The sequence below is a fragment of the Neopsephotus bourkii genome, unplaced genomic scaffold (genome assembly GCF_033783945.1).
Source record: "Neopsephotus bourkii isolate Nb327-2 ecotype Australia unplaced genomic scaffold, CSIRO-AGI_Nbou_v1 NB_1346, whole genome shotgun sequence".
NCBI lineage: Eukaryota > Metazoa > Chordata > Aves > Psittaciformes > Psittacidae > Neopsephotus > Neopsephotus bourkii.
In genome coordinates this window covers 1,718,489-1,733,093 of record NW_026901826.1, presented here as the reverse complement: position 1 = coordinate 1,733,093, position 14,605 = coordinate 1,718,489, and the positions used below count along the sequence as shown (strand labels likewise).

General features: G+C 38.0%; 1 protein-coding gene across 5 annotated transcripts in view; it reads right to left on the bottom strand.

Annotated features, from left to right (window-relative positions):
* The window catches only part of ANOS1 (anosmin 1), a 134,295-nt gene that overhangs the window by 57,928 nt on the left and 61,762 nt on the right, over positions 1 to 14,605 (bottom strand). For all 5 annotated transcript variants that reach the window (XM_061366479.1, XM_061366477.1, XM_061366478.1 and 2 more), the window contains one exon: positions 37 to 99. In XM_061366479.1, coding sequence (XP_061222463.1) covers positions 37 to 99 — 63 coding nt within the window. The remainder of the gene's footprint in view (positions 1 to 36; positions 100 to 14,605) is intronic.

The following is a 14,605-nucleotide window of genomic DNA, read 5'->3' as shown; positions in this document are numbered from 1 at the left end:
AGCAAGGTGAGAAAGAGTGCCCTTGGGCTGACTTACATCACAGAAGCTTTGGCAATGATTTTTCTTCAGGTCCCAGGACTCTTTGCAGGGCTCCAGGCACTAGGAAGAATAAGGAGGAAGAGAAGTGTCAGGAAGAGAAAGAAATAAACAACTACAAATGACTCCATTTCTTCTCCAGTTTTTTGTTTGGCCCATAGGAAGTTAATAATAGGCTTTAAAAATCTACTTCCCCTGAGGATAAGAGTCATTGAGTCATGGTGTCAGAGCAAGGTCATGCCAAGCCATGGTTAGATTGCAAGAAATATTTTCAGTTTTTCTTACTGTACAAAGCAATTGCTTCACTTCATTATATGCCATCCTATTTTCCACATTATTGAACTTAGGTCCCAATACCATTTGACACTGTGTCACTAGATCACACAGACAACGTCAAAAGCACTACTCTCAACTACAGAAAGTTAAATCTTCCCCTTACTGACCAGCCTAAAGATTTGATGGGCACACTGCCTTCCCAAGCGAGAAACTATTTCATAAAGCTATGGAGTAAACTTCATAGCAGAGGTTTAACCACTGTTCCTGCATAAATAGACAATGTTCACTGGTGTGTTAGCAAAACCACTTTATTTCAAGTACCACATCATCATTTCTTCACCTTCAACCTCTACTGCAATGTTTACACAGAGAGCTGATTAAAACTCTGCAAACCAGTCAAGCTTCACAGTTTAGAAAAATCAACTATTAACATCACTTTCTGCAGCTGAAAAATAAATTCAGACTCGCATCCAGAAACTTTTCTCTTCCTTTGTTAAGACATATGATCTTGGAAAATGATGTAATTGTTAGGAATTAATATCACCTACTCCTTCTGGTAATAGTGCATACTATTGCACCAAAAGATACTGCACCAAAAAGAAAGGCTTTTGACATGCAATTCAGCATTTATATAATTTGTTTCTTTTATACATAGTATTAGATTGGATCCATATGCATTTACGCTATTCAAACCCAAGCACAAATACATATAGGCTACCACCTATATCATACATATACTAAAAAAAAATTGTTTTTTTAAAGTTTAGCATTTCTCTTATTAGCGATAATGCCTGAAAAATATAATAAAACCACTAGTCACAGAGATTCGTATTTCAGCAATGACAAATACCACTTAAACATTTCCTATATATATATATATACATATATTGGTATTTTAGACTCAACTTTCTAGCTTTTCAAAATTCACAATATGTATGCTTTATACAAAGTAATTGGAAGGATACATAATAAAATGTCACTGAAATATGTAAGTTTAGTTAATTCCAGAGTGTTGGTTCCTCCTATGGCATAGTTACTGCACATTTAAGGTCAATTCCACTGGCATGCCAATTTTACAGTTCTCCTGTCTGATGGATTTAGCCCTAAATTACAGAGGTACAAAATACTGTAAAGTCAAAATGGGCAACACTGAGACTTTGTCAATGATCCCCAAGGCTCTCAGGATTTTCATATCCATGCTTCACTTCTGCATAGCACAGAGAGCTTATTTATACCAACATATCAATCTTGAGATGACAACTAGGACCAATTTTACGCTGACTAGACCACCTTACTTGCAGGCTCTAGAGCAATACAGCTCGTATTTCTGGAAGGAAAGACCGAGAAGCTGTATGCTTCAGTTTGTTCAAGGCATTTGTACCAAGATATCTCTACCTGCTATATAAGTAGCTTCCAACATTTGATGCCTTGTCTGGCTGCCAGTCTGTCATGATAATCACTCAGGACAGCCCAGACTACTTTCAGCATCCCCTGCCATCAGGGCAGGCAAAGATGATGGTCATCTCAACTCAGACACTTCAAAGAACTGATGGACAAAATGAACCAGGGCTGAGCAGTATCCTGCAATACAACTGCTCTCAGAATACTCCAAGAAAAACTGATGATGTAGCAAGCCATAAATCCTCCATCATAAGCTTTATAGGCTCTGAGTAGAGTACACGCTCTTACCTATATATGAGCAAAAAAAATCTTCCTACCCCTGCTGTATGAGTAGGTCTCAGAGCATTGGAAGTAGCCTAGCACCCTGGGCTACTGCAGAAGCCTAACTTTAGTGGAGCTGCAGCATTCAGTAGGTTGGAGAAAAAACTGCTAGCAGACAGAAATGTTGCCAATAACTGCACCAGAAATTTGGATTATCCTTCTAAAAAGGCAGGATTAAGCTTGCAAGAACAAAGGTGAGAGCACCTCAAAACGACTGCAGTTTGTGCATTTATCCTCTAACATACTCTGTCATGTGGTTCCCCTAAAGCAGGATGTTGAAAAAGCTGGAAGCTTGGATCTAGGTCTTACCTTTGAGTTCCTGACTTAAACTGTAAGTCAGCTGAGACCCTGAGATCCCACAAACTTTGAGCTTTGTCCTCTGAAAGTCAATCACAGGTAGAGAGAGATACCTTCTTTTCCCCATTAAGTCTTTCCTGGTGCTTTTTACATGAAGAGGGAAATGTGTTCCAGATCCAATGTGCTATATACATGCTAGTTCTGAACAAGAGTTATTGTGTAAATAGATTTGCCCTTTTGCAGACAACTCAGCTTTCCAGCAGACTCTATCCTTATAAACTTTAGCCTGCCTGGTTCTGTTAAACTTTTTAACCCCATTTACATTTGTAACTCTGATTTTCATCTTTTCTCTGCAGAAGATTGTGGGTTTTTTTCTCATCTTTGGCATGCTCTGCTATGAACATGCATCAGGATGAGTCTATTGAAGAATATTTTCCAATGTTTTCACAATAAAAGTAAAGCATTTCTCCCTCCATTATGGATCTCTCCCATTATATCAACAGCAAGTGAAGATTTTCTGACAGGTATCATTTCATGCATAATAAAAATTATAATCAAGAAAATGTGAGTCAGACCCAGTTGGCAATAACACCTGTTTGCTTAAATCCAAGTCTTCAGAGAATACACACAAAAAAAAAAAAAAAAGAAAAAAGCATACATTTTACATTTAAAATTTCAGTAATATATTTCTAATAATTTCAAAGCAAATCAGCAGAGGCCTGACCCAAAGTTCCTCCACACCAAAGAGTTATTTCACTGCTCTTTAGTTTAGCCTTGACATCTGGAAGGAAAGCACACAGCATTTCTCACCAATAAGAGGAGTGTCAAGGAAATAACCTAAATCACCCATGAGAAAACTATTCTCACCCAGCAGGTAAACACATCCAGGTTTTTTGGATTAGTGCAAATGTGTCTGCCTGTTAAAAAGTATACTGAAATTCTCTATCCAGGATAAGGAGAAATCTAGGCCAAGCAGCAGCTTGTGAGGGTGACGGAACACTGGAACAGGCTGCCCAGGGAGGTTGTGGAATCTCCTTCTTTGGAGACATTCAAAACCTGCCTGGACACGTTCCTGTGTCACCTTATCTAGGTGTTCCTGCTCCGGCAGGGGGACTGGACTAGATGATCTTTTGAGGTCCCTTCCAATCTCTAACATACTGTGATACTGTGATACTTTATGTAATAAAATATACCTTGCAGACATTACCGCCTGCCCTCAGAAGCTAAATTTATATGCTGATGTATTCCATGTAGGTGGCAGACCATCAGCAGGCAGAAGGGCAGTAGCACGGGAAGCACCTCAGCAGTCCATTCAGCAGATGCCACTTCTCCCTTGGAGCCACCGCTGACTGATGCCCTGGCACCAGCATCGAGGCTGCTCTAATGCTGAGGTGGGAAGAGAGATGAATCACAGTGTTGAACCCATCATTAGTGGCCAGTGTCATTCTTCAGATGATGAGTGTTAATCACACTGGCCTTTCTAAATTGAATCCTCTTAAAGGACCTGTTTTATCAGCTGCTGTGGTTAAATCTGGAAGCTGTAGGCTTGCTTTCTTTATCCAGACTGCTGCAGAATTGTTTTTCAGTACTAAGCAATTGCATCGAAAGCCAAAAGGAGTGCTAATAGAAAGTACCACAGCATTTGTCATCCGGAGGGGGGGGGGGGGGAAGGGGGGGGTGGGGAGGGAGTTTTCATACACACACAGATGTATAAAAGTATATATCAGACAGTACTATAGATCTGTTAATAGTCAGACTGTACAAAATTAGGAACAATAGCAAAGTACTGCTTCATTCAGGGAAGAAGTTGTTTTAAAATATTTTATTTTATATTTAATTAACAAAAATAGGCAGCTAAGGGCTCTGTTAGAGAAGTGTGTTTTGTTCTAATTTTTAAATTCTAAATAAAGCAACTATGAGACTGTTACATGATGGATGCCATTTACATTTGTTAATAAAGGGATTTTCAAAATAGTCTACCAAAAGTTGTGCTTAGGATATGTTGCTTTTGACATGAACGGGAGAGAGTTGCACCAACATAGCAATTTTGAAAGTCTAAAGAATTGTAAAACATCATTGAAGTAATGAAATATTTATTAAAATACTGAATAATTATTCAAATATTATGTTGAAGTTAAATAGTTGAATGTATAATTATTTAAACAGCAAAAAAGTATTTATTTCAGTATAGAGATGTTTATCTGCAATATTTTTGTCTGATAAGGCTTATTCCTTCACCAAAGTGGAACTAAGTCACATGCAAACTCTTGCCAAAAGAATGGACACTAAGTGTTACAGCTGGAATATAATTATTCTTTTCATTATCATTCAACATTCCAGTTGTTCACAACAGCAAGGTCAGAAATTAAAACTGATGTTTGCAACATATATTTAAGTGTTGTGCTCTCCTAAGGTGTTTAGTTAAATGGAACTTAGATGCTTAAAATAGCCACCTTTCAGTGTACAGTCTCCTAAGAATCTGCCACATCCTGAAGACATGGTACCTGAAAAAATGCAGATACTCACTGTCAGGCACTGAACAGAGAAAATTATTGGAGTCAGGAATTTAACCAAAGGAAAATATAGTGTTCATCACTCTTAGAGAGAATAATTTTGTGATGGCTAAACTTAAATATCTGGCTATGATGAAAGGAATTATGACAAAAACAATTTTCAATCTGCAAATCTCAGCACAGTGGCAGCAAACACAATGAAAAATACAAACAGACCGCAAGACAGAAATAACTGCTTTTGAGACTTTTTTCTTTTTAATCTACTTCTGCTATCAGTAGGAATAGGAATTGTTACCTTCTGTATTTCTCAGTGGACTGTGAGTTGTCTGAAGAACACAATTTTTTGCTTTCAGAACAGTAAATGCACAGCTGAATATTTACCCAGTCTAAATTACTTAACAGCTTGGTAGAACAATATCAGATATTACTATATCACATCATACAAAATCTTCTGAGCAGTCTGAACAACTACTTTTCTGCAGGATGCATTACTTATACTATTTTTCATTATAAAACTGAGGCGACACATCAGGAAGATTAATAATTTAAAAATGTTGCCACATCAATTAAAAAAATAAATTTCCTATTAGTTCTGGATTATATTTTCCCAAAAGACCCTTACACACACAAAACAAGCCCCAAACATTCTCTCTCTAAAGAAACAACACATTTATTAATGCCCATAAGAAATATCACTATTTATTTTACTGTTTGGATCAAAGACCAAACTAGATTCTCCAGCTTGACACCAGTCTGATTTGGTACTTCTGCACTCAAGAGGACATGGTGTAATTCTACAAGCTATACTTATAAGTAAATAATTTAGCAGAATAGAGTAATATTAATTACACATAAAAGTAGGTAAGTATCACCACTGGAGCACTAGTCATCAACTTTCTAGAAACTTGGTGTGACAGTTTAGCTCCTAAAATTCAGCTACATTTGATGTAGGCTGGGAGAGGTTTAAATACCTTCAAAGCTTTGAAAATCTAATAGGAACAATGAATTGTGAAATGTATTCTTTATGTAAAATAGCATACTGCCTGGAGTTACTCCTCTGTTCACATTAAATAGATTCTCATGAGAATTACACTAGTAATATATTTCCCTTGTAAATGAATAAACAAATGGGTTAAACGACAGAGAAAGGTTTCCTGTCAGTGTTGCCTGTTTTTTCTCCTGTAGGTCAGCGAGCATCGTGATTTGGTGAAAAGGAGTGATTTTGTATTCGAGGATCAAGTCTTAATTAAATTAGTTACAGCTGGGGTTATTCTGTGACATTATCATGTACACTGGGAACCCAGCTGATACTGTCTGAAAGTATTGCTAATTGTAGAGCTGGTTTTGAATGAAAGCCAGGTCTTAGATTTTAAATGGTCACTAAACAATGTGCTACTTGGTTAGAGTGATCTGGGTCTTTAAAATCCTTTTAGGGAGCACTTCTTGGTTTTCCTTGAAATATATTTTTTATTCTTCTATACTGATGACACCCTGACATATACTGTGATAGGGTAGATGACACGGAACAGGTTGCTAATGTGGAATCTGTTATCATCTGCAAGTACTAATTTATTCTTATGAATAAATATATATATATACATGAAGAAAAATAAAAATTCTCCATTTGTAAATCATTATTGAGATGGTGTACCCTTAAGTTTTAAGACAGACAACAGGCTTGTATTTTTCAGAAGTTAACTGCTCAGAAAAGAGTGACAACAAAATACATGGGGCTGGTACTGAAACGAAGGGAATGGTGTCTCTTTCAGAGATGTAGTTACAGCCACCTTATGTATTCTGAGTCCTCTTCAACTGTAAGGTAAGCCAGTACAGCACAAACCTCCAGGGTCCCAAAGCACCAAGCAGTGGCAGACAGGAACAAAGAACAGACCTGGATGAGGGAACCTAGTGTGCTCTCAGCAGGTTCACTGATGACACTAAACTGGGAGGAATGGCTGACACACCAGAAGGCTGTGTTGCCATTCAGTGAGACCTGGACAGGCTGGAGAGTTGGGCGGGGAGAAATCTGGTGAAATTCAACAAGGGCAAGTGTAGAGTCTTGCATCTGGGGAAGAACAACCCCATGTATCAGTACAGGTTGGGGACTGACCTGCTGGAAAGTAGTGAAAGGGAAAGGGAACTGGGGATCCTGGTGGATAGGAGGATGACCATGAGGCAGCAATGTGCCCTTGTGCCCAAGAAGGCAAATGGCATCCTAGGGTGTATTAGAAAGGGTGTGGTTAGTAGGTCAAGAGAGGTTCTCCTCCCCCTCTATTCTGCCTTGGTTAGGCTGCATCTGGAATATTGCATCCAGTTCTGGGCCCCTCAGTTCAAGAAGGACAGGGAACTGCTTGAATGAGTCCAGCACAGAGCCACAAAGCTGATTAAGGGAGTGGAACACCTCCCTTATGAGGAGAGGCTGAAGGAGCTGGGTCTCTTTAGCTTGGAGAAGAGGAGACTGAGGGGTGACCTCATCAGTGTTTACAAATATGTAACGGGTGGGTGTGAGGATGATGGAGCTAGGCTTTTTTCAGTGATATACAGTGATAGGACAAGGGGCAATGGGTGTAAACTGGAGCATAGAAGGTTCCACGTTAACATCAGGAAGAGCTTCTTTACTGTGAGAGTGACAGAGCACTGGAACAGGTTGCCCAGGGGGGTTGTGGAGTCTCCCACATTGCAGATATTCAAGGCCCGCCTGGACAAGTTCCTGTGTGATGTACTCTAGGTTACCCTGCTCTTGCAGGGGGGTTGGACTAAATGATCTCTTGAGATCCCTTCCAACCCTTGGGATTCTGTGATTCTGTAACAGCAACCACATGGCCACCATCACATTACATTATATCCCATCACATATGGGTATACCTGCAGTGACTGGGATTAATCTTGGGGCTAACACCCTAGCAGACTTCTCTGGTTAATACACATCACCTTATCCAGAGCAATTTAGCATTAAAGTCAAAGTTATGAGAATACAGCATTTTATGTTGAGTTCTAACATCATAAAGTAAGAGAGAATATAAGGCATCCAGCAGTGGTCTTATTTCCTGGAAGCATTTGGTATATCTCTTACGAAAAGACTAACAAAAGCTTTATACAGAGAGCCAAAACATATCATTACATATACAACTGTGATTTATTTTTAATATTTCTTATCTAAGTAACACGATGGTATTTCAACCTGCAGGTGAAATATGGAACTTGAGACACATCCCTTGCTTTAGATAGTTTTCCACGAATTGGGTTCTCTCTCTTTTTCTCACTATTTTATATTTTAAGAAAAAGATGGTAAATTACATCTTCCAAACGTATGTTAAATATTAACCTACAAAGTGAGACCTTCCCTATTTGGCACCTTGAACTGAAGCCTTGAAAGATATGAACAATCCTTATTCACCTCAAAACGGTGTTAAAAAAATATACTTTTTAAAATTGCATTTGAAAACCATCAGTAAAGGATTTTACTTCTGGTTTCACATCAAATCAGTGTACTCTCACTAAACGTAAACTGTTTCTGCAGATGGGACTGTCAGTGTCTCATAACAGACCACTAGAACCTTTACTTCACCAAACCCTGCAGAGCATAGCTACAACATCTTCCAATTACAAATTCTGAAGGATATAAGAAAAAATAAACTATTACTATTCAAAATAATATCCAGACAAATAAGAGAAGGACATGCTGACCTGTATCTTTGAAGTTCTATTTTGCTACTTGGGCAGAGAGGTGGACAAACCCTCGCTTTCAGCTCTGTTTACTCAGCCTCTTACTAGGCTTAGGCATACATCTCCTCAAGCAAAATACAGACATTTCAGGTGCACTGGACTTCTATCTGTTACCAGCTATTTGGAGAGTGCTTTAGTCATTTAAATGGTTATTTCAGAGCAGAATGGAACATTTCTGGGAAACTGTACTGGCTGCAAAATCACAGAGTCATAGTTTAAACTGCTGTAACAAATAGCTGCATTCGATATGTACTATTTGCTTGGGTGTGGAGGGACTAAAAGCACAGAGGCACAGGTATTACTGCTCTTCACAGTTACTCAAACTCACTAATATCTTATCAGGACTTATGGTAAAGGAAATTTTCAGAAGTGCAATTGTTGGATGTCTAAAAAAAATATGAGCTTGAAAAAGTCATTTCCTTTTCTTGTCTGGTTTGTTTCAGCAGACAACATCAGGGGTGCTAATACAACTGAAGGTGCTAGTAATTTGAGTTACAGAATGCCTTCAATACCTGAAGCAAATAAAGGAAGCCTTATGACTTAGGTTCAGTATCAGTATTTCCTGGCACAGAGACAAGTAAAGGGCACACCACAGTGTAACAGCTAAGCCTGTCCTGGCCTTTGTATATAGAGTAGCATTACAAGCTTTGTTCCCAAAATGGAGGTTCTATTTAAAAAAAATTGGATAAAAAAAAAAAAGGCTGTTCTGACTGCATTGATCTGTGAAAATCCACGATTTCAAATCCCCATATGCTCCAACACCCTGCACTAGAACACCAGAAAGATCAAAACCCTTGCCAAGAGCTTCAGGTCAAATTTTCTGGAAGTCCATGTAACCTTTGCTCTAAATTCCCAGAATTAAACACAAAGCGAAAGCTACCAGAACAGCTGGAGATGTACTTAAGGTGAGAATCTCTGAAGGTGCTGAAAAGGAACTGTTTCGGCATAAAATATTTGGAAAGTAAATTACTATTAAAAAAAAAAAAAAAAGAGGAGAAACCATATCATCACACTGTAGCATAACTGCAGTAGTTTCAACTTTAATCCTTTCAGAGTGAAAATAACTTTCAATGCTGAAAGCTTGGTAACTATCTGTATGGCTTAGTTGTCTGGCATGTCAAACTTTGCCAGCAGAGCTCTTTGCTTGAAAGGACAGAACAATTCTAGGAAACTTTTCATGTTACTGTTCTCAGTTACCAAATCAAGATCATGGCCATCGATGTAAACAGAAAATTGGCTCTTAAACATCTAATTCACTCCTGACTAGTTCTTTTCGAAGTTTGTTTACAGGGGTTTGTGCCAGCATAGGAAACTGGGATACATACCTTCTTCCTGCCTCACAGCCTAAAGCTTAACGCAGTCAGCAAAAACATTACAGTTCTTGTTTTTGACTGATTTTGAAACACAGAATTGAACTTAAACCTCCTACATTCAAGATGAATCCCCTAAACAAAGTATTTGATGCAACTTTCTCTTTCATGATGAATCTGTTTCATCTTGTATAAGCAATGAGTTCTTTAGAGGAGAGCCTTAAATGTGAACCTCTCACCTTGCAGGGGCATGCCCTAGCAGTACTCTTTGATCCTCCTGAAGTTCCTTTGAAAGGCTTACAATAGGTACAAATATTTTGGTTATGTCTCAGCATACTAGCTATTCCACCACCACCTCTTTGCTGCAGAGATAATATTCTATTTCACGGTCTCGTTTTTTCACATCTTTGTTTCCTCTACCAACCTACTCTGGCCTTAAAATTGTTGTTCCAAGTATCCCTATTCAAACTGTTGCCTCAAAGATCATTTTCCTGATCTTCTAATGCTGGTCTTTTGTGTGCTGCATCAAGTGGCAATTCTCTTTTTTTCAAAACTCTTCCTGGGCCTTATTCTAAATCTCCACATTCTGAAGTTTCACCTGTCAAGATATAAGGCGTAGCATTGACAAAACGCTATGAAGCAGCAAGTCAAGCCTGGAGCACTAGTGTGCACACAAGATATATACTGTGTCAAAATGCATAAATTATTCTAAATCGAATGAAGAGAGATACAGTCTAAAAAAGGTTAAAAAGCCCTTCTGTAACAGACTTCTTTGTGATAGTGTTAACAGCTTTAACTGCTTAGCACCTTCCTGGTTCTTTCTATGCTATTGCTTACATACGGAATTCTTCCATAGTGTAGCTACCATATTGATTAATAATGACATGAACTACCCGAATTAAAAAAACAGTAGCAGTTTTGCTTCTCTATCTGAACCTTCTTCCTCCAGGCTGCAGTCCTGCAGTGCAGTTTATCAATCAACTGATTTGTCATGTTTGCATCTGTTCCACCAGTCTATCATGGACCAGTCATGCCAACTCCTTCTTTTCTGCTATTAAAGCTTCTCCAAGACTGCATCTATAACCTAAAGAGTAAGCAACATGGCAGAAACTTTCTACTTGTATGTGCCTACTCTTTATAGATGACTGTTCCCTGTCATCCTTTCCCTGTGGATAGGGTCCAAAGATGGTAATGTAGTAAAAATAACAGTAATATTTGCTGCTGACAACATGGGTCTACAACACCTAACAGCTTTTCCTTTTTAGACATTAGAGCTGTAGGTGAGCTTTCACAGTTTGTTTCCAGCATTAGAGATAGTGATCAACTGATGAATAACTTTATGGTTGGACTCAAAGGTCTTTTCCAATCTATCAGATTATAGGAATCTATGAAAAGAATCACATCTCATGTTCTAAAATATCTTTCTCCCAAATCGTCTTTTCATTTCCTAATAGTTAACTGTTTGCTTTAGTAATTACATAAAACTTTTAAACTAAAAGTGAGCATAAATATTTTGACACTGTATATATGGACAGAATTTTCATTGAGAAAACATGATTATTTTAATCTCAGATAAGGGAAAGCCTCTTCAAGATGGCACTTTCCCTTTCCAATCTGTTACAAAGCAGCTTCAGACAACCACAGAGTCTTGTTATAAACACCATCTTGCTATGCAACTTTGTCTGTCAGAGGAGGGCTGCTCTCTCCAAGCAAAGTCAAGCTCTTTGTTGCAGTTTATAAATGAGTTGAACTGGTGAGCTCTTCTGATAACAAATGATTTTCCTTATACATCACCCTGCAAATTCACACATACATTTCTGACTGAAAGAGCCGCAACTAAATATTCTTTTTGCTTGTATCCACCACAGTACTATGGTTTTACAGACCACCTAACAATCTGAGACGATACAAAACAGGGGGGCCCTCTTTGTCTAAATCGTTACTTTGTTCTCTTCCTTGGCTTTCTATTTCCCTCCCAGAACTACCACCACCATCAGAAACGACATATTCCGCATTACTAAACAGCAAGAGGCATAGGGCTTTTCACTTCTAATTTCACGCCGTAATAAAATGCAGTGGTTGTTTCACTGGGGGACCTGAAAAGCCTTCCTTTGTGAGGCTTGTTTGACGGTCAGGTTAAGTATCACACTGTGGCAGTAGGCATCTGTGCATGTCTCTTCATGCAGTTACAGCAAAAGGGGAGGAAAAAGAACAGAAAAATGAAAAGGAGGTTGTCTTGGAAAAATATCCTCTGCTCTGAAGCAAGCAATTCACATTTTATTGTTTGACCTAAGTATTTTAAAATATATCTGTTGTCCACCTCATTGATAGAGCAATCAATCTAATAATAGCAAGTCTAGAAACAGTTTTCACTGTATTCAGATATACTTGTTGCTTTACTCAAGAAATCTACTGACTTAGTAGACTGATGATACAAATCTGTGCAGGAACAACAACAACAACAAAACCAAAACCAACAGATCTAATGAAAATAAATTTTTCATTTTAACTAATTTCAGACTAAACAAATTCACAAAACAAAAACAAAACAAAACCCAACAGTGAAGATGAATGGCAATAACAAACAAGAAATATTGTGCTCCTAAGAAGTATCAGGATCATATGTAACAGAAATATTTCTTCATTCTATAGAAACAGAAGTGAAAATTTCATTAATCCCAAGTACAAGAACCAAAAGCCAACATGTATAAGGAAACTCTGAAGTGTTCTACACTTACCTTAGCTTTTTCCAAATATTCCCACTACACAAAGAATGTTTTTCTGTCGCATGTTTAGAAACCCTATTGTATCCATTGAATCTTTTGTAAAAAGAAATAATGTGATTCCTTTTTACAATAATCTCTTCATGTCCCTTAATGTAGTCTACTGAAACACCAAAATGAGCAAAATTCTATCAGTTTACATAATAATTCATAGAATAAACACTCCTGAGTAATGCTTTTAACAGGTTAGACAGTTTCACATATTAATGTGTAAAAAAAAATAATTTTGATTTAAATAATTAAGTGCCTGGATACCTTAGAAAATCCAAATAAAGTAACCTAATAAAGCTGTCCTGTTTTTTTCAAAGGTTATTAAATAAACACCCTCCCCCCTATTACTTTTCAATGCATGCTACATATGAGCAAGAAAGACCACATTTGCATGATAAATTTCCCAAAAAGTATCTGGATTTGTTACGGTTTTTGGATTATAGTTACATGATGTGTATAAGTGAATCTAAATCCATAATGCCACCAAAAGAGGGGCAATCCTGAACTGGGACTAGCACTCCTTTGGATGTAAATGTGCTGAAACAGGCACACTTGAAAAATTGACCATTTTTTAGCCAAGTAAGCTTCCCCATTCAGCTCGCTCAGCAGCCTCATAAAAACTAGGTACCTGTGTCAGGGACATACACAAAAAGGGAATGAGAAAGGAGTCTGTAAACACCTCTTTAACTGAGAGCCTGCATTTACAACAGCTTAAGGCAACCACAGAACCACAGTCTAAAAAACAACTAATATCCTATTTTTCCTCCAAGGCTGGGCAATAAAGGTTAACGTTATGGCACGAAGAAGTAAGTGGGACAAACTGGTAGCTGAGTTAACAAATAAACAGTTCTGATTAAACTATCATAGAACATAATAAACTGTTAAACCAAATCTCAGCCTTATGCTGGATACATTTTCCCTGGTAATAGTCTGGGCCACTTCTGCTTCCAGAACAGCAGGGAAGGCAACAGGACTGTCCAGACTGTACCCCAGGAACACATCCTGCTTTCAGCATTCATGAATGCAGTAGTTCAGCTCTGCAGCTCAGACAGGCATCACTGCATTATTTCACTATATAAACCTAGATTGTTAATTGAGAAAGCAAAATTCTTCTTAAATACGAAATTCAGTGGGCAGATATAATTCTTAAAAGAACTCTAGGATTGTGGCTGAGTATGTTGCTGCTGGTTTGTTTGGGTTTGTTGTGTTGTTTTGTTGGGTTTTCTTTGAAAGCTGGGTATTTTGATTTAATTATCCACTGATCCATAATATTATTAAAACATACTGATCCTTCCAGTCACAGACTACAATATGTAAAGGGAAAGACTGACAGTACTATACTTCTAGTCATCCTAAAGCAACCTATCAGAGTGTGCAGATGTTAAGATGATGAAGTGATCTTTAACAGTTGGACTCGATGATCTTAAGGGTCATTTCCAACCTAAATGATTCTATGATTCTATGAAATGGAATATAATTGTGATAAGGTGATGCTGTAGCACAGAAAAAAATGTAAAGTGGAAATATGCAATATGTAATGCTTCACCTAGTTTTTTGACATTCACGTTAATGGGACTCTTGAGAAATCTCCCAGAGGAATCAGAAAGTAAGACTATGGCAGCATGTTGGCACTAAACCCCCCAGAGAACAACTGTTTGAAAGGCAGCTCTTTGCATAGCACTCTGTACACTGACGGATGAAATGGATAGCTTGCCTTTTTATGCAAATGCATGCAAGGAAATGCACACTAGTTAATGAAGTATAGCCAAAGGGTCACAACCAGAAGTCATAATTCTAGATTAAATCAGCACAGATTGCAGATCCCACCAACCTCAGGAACTGACTTCCTATGATTGCACCCTAATTCTCATGGTAATGCATGTCCGGGTAAGAGTATCAGAATGCTCGATTCTGTATAGACAGAATGTACCTGTGAGCTGCTCTGTAGATA